This window comes from Drosophila bipectinata, chromosome 2R (assembly GCF_030179905.1).
Source record: "Drosophila bipectinata strain 14024-0381.07 chromosome 2R, DbipHiC1v2, whole genome shotgun sequence".
In the NCBI taxonomy this organism is placed as follows: domain Eukaryota; kingdom Metazoa; phylum Arthropoda; class Insecta; order Diptera; family Drosophilidae; genus Drosophila; species Drosophila bipectinata.
The window spans coordinates 11,649,574-11,658,151 of NC_091737.1; the positions used below are offsets into that span (position 1 = coordinate 11,649,574).

At 39.1% G+C, this 8,578-nt stretch overlaps 4 protein-coding genes across 4 annotated transcripts; all 4 read left to right on the forward strand.

Annotated features, from left to right (window-relative positions):
• The first annotated feature begins 186 nt into the window (after nucleotides 1-186).
• Nucleotides 187-1,099, forward strand: eEF1beta (elongation factor 1-beta). The gene is made up of 2 exons (XM_017253075.3): nucleotides 187-354; nucleotides 452-1,099. The coding sequence occupies exons 1-2, from the start codon at nucleotides 275-277 to the stop codon at nucleotides 1,038-1,040; spliced, it is 669 nt and encodes a 222-aa protein (XP_017108564.2). The 5' UTR covers nucleotides 187-274; the 3' UTR covers nucleotides 1,041-1,099.
• A 277-nt stretch (nucleotides 1,100-1,376) lies between these two features.
• LOC108133230 (invertebrate-type lysozyme 3) lies at nucleotides 1,377-3,796 on the forward strand. Its single transcript, XM_017253076.3, has 3 exons — nucleotides 1,377-1,582; nucleotides 3,211-3,381; nucleotides 3,445-3,796. Exons 1-3 carry the CDS (start codon nucleotides 1,501-1,503, stop codon nucleotides 3,675-3,677), a joined length of 486 nt encoding a protein of 161 aa, XP_017108565.1. The 5' UTR covers nucleotides 1,377-1,500; the 3' UTR covers nucleotides 3,678-3,796.
• A 2,787-nt stretch (nucleotides 3,797-6,583) lies between these two features.
• On the forward strand, nucleotides 6,584-7,319 carry LOC108132910 (lysozyme-like). Its single transcript, XM_017252494.3, has 2 exons — nucleotides 6,584-6,887; nucleotides 6,942-7,319. The coding sequence occupies exons 1-2, from the start codon at nucleotides 6,650-6,652 to the stop codon at nucleotides 7,172-7,174; spliced, it is 471 nt and encodes a 156-aa protein (XP_017107983.1). The 5' UTR covers nucleotides 6,584-6,649; the 3' UTR covers nucleotides 7,175-7,319.
• A 515-nt stretch (nucleotides 7,320-7,834) lies between these two features.
• On the forward strand, nucleotides 7,835-8,480 carry LOC108132902 (lysozyme). Its single transcript, XM_017252485.3, has 2 exons — nucleotides 7,835-7,939; nucleotides 7,990-8,480. Exons 1-2 carry the CDS (start codon nucleotides 7,870-7,872, stop codon nucleotides 8,403-8,405), a joined length of 486 nt encoding a protein of 161 aa, XP_017107974.1. The 5' UTR covers nucleotides 7,835-7,869; the 3' UTR covers nucleotides 8,406-8,480.
• Nucleotides 8,481-8,578: the final 98 nt, after the last annotated feature.

Consider the following 8,578-nt stretch of genomic DNA (forward strand, 5'->3'; position numbering starts at 1 on the left):
ATTTTAATATTTAAGATTTCTTTGGCATGGTTTTAATAAATTTATTAATACATTTCTCTTATACAAGATAGGTTTTATTATTTTTTTTTTTTTTTGCATTTTAGCTGGGATATATTTTTATTATCGATAGACGCTAAATAGTCGTTGCCGGAGCAAAACAATTTTTCCCGATATGGCCACCTTTGGAAATTTCCTTCTTCTTCCCACAATCATCAACCAGAGCACGGCGCTACGACCGTTTATTCTTATTTAACAAAAAATAAACGTATCTAAAATGGCTTTCGGTGACGTTAAGACCCCCCAAGGACTCAAGGAGTTGAACAACTTCCTGGCCGACAACAGCTACATCAGCGGGTAAGCACGCGGCATGCGAAGTGAGGTTATGTCCAGCTCCACCACGTCGGCATTCTGATTGAAAACTTTCTAACAAACTTTTTTGACTATATTCCAGGTACGCACCAAGCAAGGCCGATCTGTCTGTGTTCGATGCTCTGGGCAAGGCTCCGGCTGGAGACTTTGTGAACGTTGCCCGTTGGTACCGTCACATCGCCTCCTTCGAGGCTGCAGAGCGCTCCGCATGGACTGGAGCTCCTCTGCCCCAGCTGGCTGGTGGTAAGCCCACCGTGGCCGCTCCGGCTAAGCCAGCTGCTGATGATGATGATGATGTCGATCTGTTCGGATCCGACGACGAGGAGGATGCCGAGGCCGAGCGCATCAAGCAGGAGCGTGTGGCCGCCTACGCCGCCAAGAAGTCCAAGAAGCCCGCCCTTATTGCCAAGTCCTCTGTGCTCCTCGATGTCAAGCCCTGGGATGACGAGACCGACATGAAGGAGATGGAGAACAACGTCCGCACCATCGAGATGGACGGTCTGCTGTGGGGTGCTTCCAAGCTGGTGCCTGTTGGCTACGGCATCAACAAGTTGCAGATCATGTGCGTCATCGAGGATGACAAGGTGTCCATTGATCTGCTGCAGGAAAAGATTGAGGAGTTCGAGGACTTTGTTCAGTCTGTCGACATTGCTGCCTTCAACAAGATCTAAACACTGAGATTCATATATTTTGAATAAATTCAATTGAGCAGAGTAACAATATAAAAGATGTTTTAAAGACTATTCTTTCATATATATATTTTATCGCAAAGTTCGCAGCCTAAGTCTTTTGTTTTTTAGCTTAAGCTACCTCTGATCAGTTTTATCGGTAAAGTTTATATATTTACACGCCCCTCGAAGTATACTTTTAAAGTCTCTTAACTAGCGAGTTGTCTCTCATATCTCATAGATTGCATCTCATCCTCTCCAAAGTTCTCAGCTTGAGTCTTTCGTTTTAGAGCTTTGGGCCGAGCTTTTGATAACAAAAAAGTCAAGCCCCATGTCCGTCAGGTTCAGTTGATCTTCTTCAACCGAACAATTCGCATCAAATATAGTGTAGAAATAAAGGTGTGCAGGTGCCTGCAATTGCAATCGAAACAAATATTTTTCGGACAAAAAAGTATTAATAGAAATGGCTGCCAACAAGCTGTGCTGCACTCTGGCCATTGGCGCTTTATTGTGCCTGGGATTCGCTGCTCTCATTCAAGCCCAGGGTGAGTCAAAATAAATCGAAAACTATAGGTATTATATGGGAGGAACGTTTGAGTTCTTGTTATTGTTACGCTTTAAAATTTGTTACGCATTTGGTGTAGATTAGCTTTTAAAGCGAACTACAAATACCTGCTCGTCTGCTCCACTGGATTCGCTGAATTCATTAACATTAATTAGCCATTGTGTAGATATTTGTTTGGTATTTGCTTCTTTTGTTCTGCGACAAGACATGTTTCGTTCTGAGATGGATTTCCCATATACAAAGGTCTTACGGATCCGCATTTGCATACAGCGAGCACCGCAAAGTTGACAAACATCCATTAGTGGTAGGGGATTTTGGATGGATTTTGTATCGAAGATTATTGGCGAATCTATCATTTCAAACACGGGCCGTTGAATGCTTTTTGCCGGTTTTTTCAATAACACATTATTGCCATTGAAATTACTTCCGATTTTATACCCCATTACATTACGCGGAAACTTATTAAACGTTAAACATTTTCAAATTAGCTATCAATCAATCGAATTAAGTAGTTTTGTGTAATCGGTGGTGAGCTCATACGAATAAAATATTTTAATAAAATAAAGACTTAAAAAGGGGTAATTAGCTATCAATTATCAATTTATTTATCGAAAAGGATGTAGCTTAAAGAAAATTTCCCCAACTTCAAAGTGCAGCGTGGGGCTCTATTGTTTGTCAAATAGAGCTGATTCAAAATTCCCACCTTCGTGACATGTGATGACGTTAGTCTATAAGCATTATCTCTGACTGCGTGTGGGTTATCTCAGGGCAAGGAAAATCCCATTAAAACCCAGCATGTTTGTTTAATTAAAATTTAAAAAAATATCAACAAGGTTTGATTCAGTTTTTTGGTTGATATTTCGATTGGGTTCTTGAGAGTCGAGCCATCTTAAATCTTGACCTGATTTCGGAGCCTTTCAAGATTATTTAACATAGGTCACCGAACCCAGAAACTTTAAGAATATAAAGCGTGTGGGTGAGCCAAAATGATGGAGAACTTTTTTGTTTGCTAGCCAACTTCATGGCAACGCGAATTTTCAAAACTCGTTAAAAAATATTTAATTACAAGAACAAGGTCTGATAACGTGAATTTTATTGACTCATCCTCGCCTACGGGCAGCCGCTGGGTTCGATCTGCGGAGATGCCTCAATGTTGCCATTGAAAGTTGCAAAACTAGTTCGATAAAAAAATATATGGAGACTGCTGCCGACAGATTCAGCGGAAAGATTCAGTTTTCTCAGGTTCATGGGCGTACATTTGGAAGAGTAGCTTCTAGTTTATCCAATATATTTTATAATTAATAACTATTTTTAGTTAATTTAATGGTAAACTCCTTGATTATACTCAGAAGTGTGAGTTACCTTATTTCTTGACTGACTTACTCTAAAGTTTAGTCTAAAATATCAAAACATTACCGAATGCTCTGAACAAAGCGATGACATGGTCTGTAAAGAATGTGTGACACAAATCCAGTTTCAGTTTCGTGACTGCTCTTTCAAATGAATATAGGCACATTAAAATATAGAATTCGATGACAAAATACCTTGCTTTAGACTTTAATAATCTCTATAAATGGAATGATTAAATTGATCTTTCCCCCCGAGCAGATAAGCCTGTGACTGATGTGTGCCTAGGATGCATCTGCGAGGCCATCAGTGGATGCAATCAGACCCGGTATTGCGGTGGCGGCGTCTGTGGCCTGTTTCGCATCACATGGGCCTACTGGTCCGACGGAGGCAAGCTGACCTTGGGCAACGAGAGTCCCCAGTCGGAGGAGGGTAAGTCAGGCACATCCATATTTCAGATTTATTGATTTTAATCGTACTCCATTCATCTTTCAGCTTATGCCAATTGTGTAAACGATCCATACTGCGCGGCGAACACGATCCAAAATTACATGACCAAGTTCGGCCAGGATTGCAATGGAGACAACAACGTCGACTGTTACGATTATGCCGCCATCCACAAACTGGGCGGATACGGATGCAAGGGCGAGCTGGGCTACCATTACCAAACTCAATTGACCAACTGCCTCAATCAGTTCCAACCCATTGACGTTCGCACTTCTGGTTAACAATCTTCTGGTTAACACAGCAGTGTAACCTCTAAATTTAATCTAAAATTTAATAATTTATGGCAATGCAAGTGACTTTGAATAAGATTGCACAAACGAGATTGAAAATAAAATAATATTATGAGAATATAATACATAAGAATACTAGCAGTACCCTGCCACGTTTCGCTGTGGCATATTGTTGTTGCACGCATAAAAAATAAGTCAAACAAAAAAGAATAATTTTCAAATTAATTAAATTCTGTAATACTTGTGGGTATACAATATTCTTTGTTTCTCCTCCTTAATCATTCATTATTATTTCTGTATTTTAGTACATAGGTTGCTCTTCACTTAAGCACCTTGTGATACACGACATTTTTTGTTTTATTATCAGGCGCAAAAACAAACAACGCAGATGGTCTTCCGACCCGTGAACATGCCACGTATAATTGACCATGGGAAAAACATGAATGTTCTAGATTTAAACCACAAACTTTTAAGGATTGGCCTTGTGATTTGTTGATTGTCATGGCAAATGCAAGACGTATCGGAAATTGAAGTCTTTTAAATTCAAACGGCATATCGGTTGGGATCATCGGGATCCTCGGAATGAGAACTTCCTCACCTTTGAATTTTCCTATCATTATCGTAGCGTAAATTACATTGTTCATCAATTTACTAACCACCAAACGCGTACCGTTGCACAGTTTTGGTTGGTTTATGTTTCGAAGCATGATTACTACGGAGCCAACCTTTAGGCGTAAATTGTGCGGTGGTAAGCCAGGCACGTCCAAAGAGTTTAAAAATTCAATTGGATAGTTGGTGGCTTCATCTTCATTTTGTTCACCAACAATCAGGATGGCAACTTCGTCTACTGTTGGAGCATTAAATGTGCGTTCGTGTGTTCCAGATGGTCGTTTATCTGCTTTGATGACAACTTTATAGTCATCATTTGGCATGCGCTCTAAAGCACTCTTAAACAACCTGACCAACGCATGATGTTCATGAAGCAGACACTGCAAGTCTTGAAGAATTGCTCGCTTCATTCCTGCATTGATCCCTAGGCGTCGATCAAGTTGTTCTTCCATGTTGCCCATGAAATATATTTGTAAAAATTTATTCTGTGTATCTTCGAAAGGTAGTAATGATCCAATTCGATGGTGAATCTGTCCTTGCATCTACAAAATAAAAACCAGATTCTTTAACTACATTCTATGTAAGTACAAAAATAAATACCTTAAATGTCGGATTAAAACCTCCTTCTTCGATAATGTCTGCCCCAAATGACGTCATTTGGAAACAACTATTGTATTTTCGAGTATTTGCAAGAAAGTGGCGTGATTCTTGTGTTTCGCCGCAAAGCAATGAATACAATGGCTCTTGTGGCGGAGTCAACACTGGCAATTTCACTTTACCATTAACGCAGCATAATCCAGGCGTTTCTCCGGAAAACTTTAATGCACCACAATACTCGCAAACAACGTCCATTTGCCCAATGCAAACGCTAGGATGCAAGCTGTAATCATTGCTGCAATCGTATCGAAACGCAGCTCGATTCAAATCAGCTAAATATCTGCGTCGCAAATTGAAATCTATTTGAGAAGCACGAAGTCGAGCCATACTATTGCGGCGCTGTTCACGTGCAATTTCTCGTTCTTCTTCAGTCCTTTCATATGCAATATTTTGTATTCTTCTTGCATTACGGCTTTGTCGGGAGAGATTCGACCGTCTTGGTCGCGGCATTATTAATTAAACTTCACTTCACTTCAATCCACTTGTTAATTATTTATTTAATAGAAATAGTTTTAATATTGATTTCAGCGCAACACAATCTTTTTGGTTCGTTGTTAAATTTGAGAGCCTGACTATGAATTTGACTTCGTTTGTAACTGACATTTTGACATTTGACATTTTCTTCTTAGCTGTCTGCCTAAATAAAAAAGTATGGGCCAGGGAGGAACGCTGTCGAACGGGACAAAAAGTATCCTATGTCCTTCTCCTGGCTCTAAGCTACCTCCCTACCAATTTTCACTCAAATCTGTTCTTCCGTTCTTGATTTATAAGTGGTGTAACATAAAACACGATGTTCTTTTATATATATAGATTTCGGTAAATATTCAGTGTTTTATAAATTGATACTTTTTGTTCACATGAAGGAATTGTGGAGAATCGATCTACAAATCGTTTGAGGTATTCCGCTCAAGAATCGGATGATTATTGGCAAAGATATGGCCTTCTCTGTGGGTCATATGGGGCCTCCTTGCATTTTTCCACATTTTGAAGAGGATCCCTTAGAAAATATGACACAAAATCTAAAAAAAATTATCTTCTCAGATGTAGATTTGTAGAGAATCGATCTACAAATCGTTTGAGGTATTCCGTTTAAGAATCGGATGATTATTTGCAAAGATATGGCATTCTCTGTGGGTCATTCGGGGCCTCCATGCATTTTTCCACGTTTTGAAGGGAATCCTTCGGAAAATCAGACAAAAAAATTATCTTCTCAGATTTTGATGCAGATTTGTGGAGAATCGATCTACAAATCGTTTGAGGTATTCCGTTTAAGAATCGGATGATTATTGGCAAAGATATGGCCTTCTCTATGGGTCATATGGGGCCTCCATGCATTTTTCTACATTTTGAAGGGGATCCCACAGAAATTTTTATAAAAAATGTAAAAAAAAATATGTTATGAAAAAAAATTCTCCACTTTCGAGGAGTGTATTGAAAGATACGTAGAGGGGGATAACGAGTGAAAAAATAAGATTAAAAACAGATTAACTATGTTATTTAGTTTATAAATAAATGTCGGGAATCACACCAGGAACAAATGAATACTATGTTGATACTTTTCTAAAGCTCTCGATAATTACTTTTGCTGGCTTGGTATTTCATAAAAGTCGGTTGCCATTATTCAGAACGTTTCAGTGAGTGAGCAATCGTGAATCGCATCGAATCGAAAGTGAATCGGAATAAAAATTTGTTTAACAATGCATTTAGTACCAAAGCTTTTAGTTGTTTTGTTTGGCCTGGCCATTGGAATTCAAGCCGAGATGCGAAAACCTGTGACGGAGACTTGCCTCTATTGCATTTGCGAGGCATTGAATGGTTGCAATGCCACGGCTGTTTGTGTTAACGGGGCATGTGGCATCTTTCGGATTACCTGGGATCAGTGGGTGGACTGTGGTCGGTTGACAATTCCAGGGGACTCACCTTTATCGGACAATGGTGAGATACGCTCTTACTTCATAGACCAATCCAACCATAAAACATTTTTTTTAGCCTTTACAAACTGTGCCAATGATCCTATTTGTGCCGCCGACACTCTACAGAGTTATATGGCCAAATTTGGACAGGATTGCAACAATGACGATAAGGAGGATTGCTACGATTATGGTGCTATACACTATATGGGTCCCTGGAACTGCAAAGAGGACAGACCTTTTTATTACGAAAGTACCTTTACCAGTTGTGTGAGAAAAGCTGTGGAGGAAGAACGTCAGAAATCCAATTGAGATGCATCTGGGAATAATTTTCATCTAGATTTTAGCCACTAACTTATAAGGAAGAGTCACTTTAATTTATGTGCGAATATGGCAATACTAATTACTAATAGAAGTGTTACTTTTGATTAATAAAAAGTGTCCGGTAGTAAACTGAGATCAGTTGAGCGGCTACTGTAGGACGGGTCATCGGTTTTCAATCGGTATTGCAGCTCCGCTAAAGATACTGACGATTGTTAGAAAATATATAGACATGACTAGCATTATATTATATACGATTATATTATATAGTATACATTTTAGCTTCGTAAATTTTAGCTGATCTGATAGCTATGTAAATAATAATATTTGCCCGTGCAAAATAGCTTGCAAAAACATTTATATTGTAGCATACTTTTTGATAAAAAGAAAGTAATGTGATTACCTTGAAAAGATTTAACATAATAAGAACAAGTTTTTGCATATAATAAATAATAGTTTATTAAACTTATTAAGTCTGGTTCGTAGTGTTTTTAAAATATTTGTTTTGTTTATTCGATATTTTGTTTTATGTTAGACAGAAATCGAGAATATTAAGTGTAAATGCGCCCTAAAAACCGGTATTTCCCGCTAGATTGGCGTATTTACCAGGTTAGTACTCACTCCCTGGGGCTAGTAGGTTTCATTCGCATTTCAGGTGCTGAAGCGATACAATCAAGGCAATTAATATGAGAGTTTATTTCAGGTGTATTCTGTTTTTAGTGCTGACCCTATCGCCCACTTTAGTACGGTGTCAAGGTTGGTAATTAAATTCCTTGAAAACTGTAATACATTTTTTCATACATTAGGTCACGTCTTGGATAAACCCGTAACGGAGTTGTGTCTGAACTGTATTTGTGAGGCCATTAGTGGCTGCAATGCCACGGCTGTTTGCACAAATCCCGAAAAGGGCGCCTGCGGCATTTTCCGCATAACAAATGCCTATTGGGTGGATGCCGGCAAACTGACAATAAATGGGGAAAATCCCGATGCCGAGAAGGCCTTCGTCAACTGCGCCAACGATCCTCATTGTGCTGCTGATTTGGTGCAAAATTATATGAAGAAGTTCAATCAGGATTGCAATGATGACGGAGAGATGGACTGCTACGATTACGCCAGGATACACAAGCTGGGCGCATATGGCTGCCATGGGGACTTGCCTTACAAGTATCAGAGCATTTTCGAGGAGTGTATTGAAAGATACGAAGAGGCGGGTAACGAGTGAAAAAATAAGATTAAAAACATAATATGTTATTTAGTTTATAAATAAAAGTCGGGAATAACCCCAGGAAGAAATGAATACTATGTTGATACTTTTCTAAAGCACTCGATAATTACTTTTGACGGCTTGGTATTTCATAAAAGTCGGTTGCCATTGTTCAGAACGTTTCAGTGAGT

What these genes read in the sequence shown, in the direction of transcription:
- eEF1beta (XM_017253075.3), top strand. Translation starts at nt 275, where the DNA reads ATGGCTTTCGGTGACGTTAAGACCCCCCAAGGACTCAAGGAGTTGAAC. An exon ending in GACAACAGCTACATCAGCGG is followed by an intron (nt 355 to 451) that starts GTAAGCACGCGG and finishes ACTATATTCCAG; the next exon opens with GTACGCACCAAGCAAGGCCG.
- LOC108132902 (XM_017252485.3), top strand. Translation starts at nt 7,870, where the DNA reads ATGAGAGTTTATTTCAGGTGTATTCTGTTTTTAGTGCTGACCCTATCG. An exon ending in CACTTTAGTACGGTGTCAAG is followed by an intron (nt 7,940 to 7,989) that starts GTTGGTAATTAA and finishes TTCATACATTAG; the next exon opens with GTCACGTCTTGGATAAACCC.
- LOC108133230 (XM_017253076.3), top strand. Translation starts at nt 1,501, where the DNA reads ATGGCTGCCAACAAGCTGTGCTGCACTCTGGCCATTGGCGCTTTATTG. An exon ending in TGCTCTCATTCAAGCCCAGG is followed by an intron (nt 1,583 to 3,210) that starts GTGAGTCAAAAT and finishes CCCCCCGAGCAG; the next exon opens with ATAAGCCTGTGACTGATGTG. An exon ending in GAGTCCCCAGTCGGAGGAGG is followed by an intron (nt 3,382 to 3,444) that starts GTAAGTCAGGCA and finishes TTCATCTTTCAG; the next exon opens with CTTATGCCAATTGTGTAAAC.
- LOC108132910 (XM_017252494.3), top strand. Translation starts at nt 6,650, where the DNA reads ATGCATTTAGTACCAAAGCTTTTAGTTGTTTTGTTTGGCCTGGCCATT. An exon ending in CTCACCTTTATCGGACAATG is followed by an intron (nt 6,888 to 6,941) that starts GTGAGATACGCT and finishes CATTTTTTTTAG; the next exon opens with CCTTTACAAACTGTGCCAAT.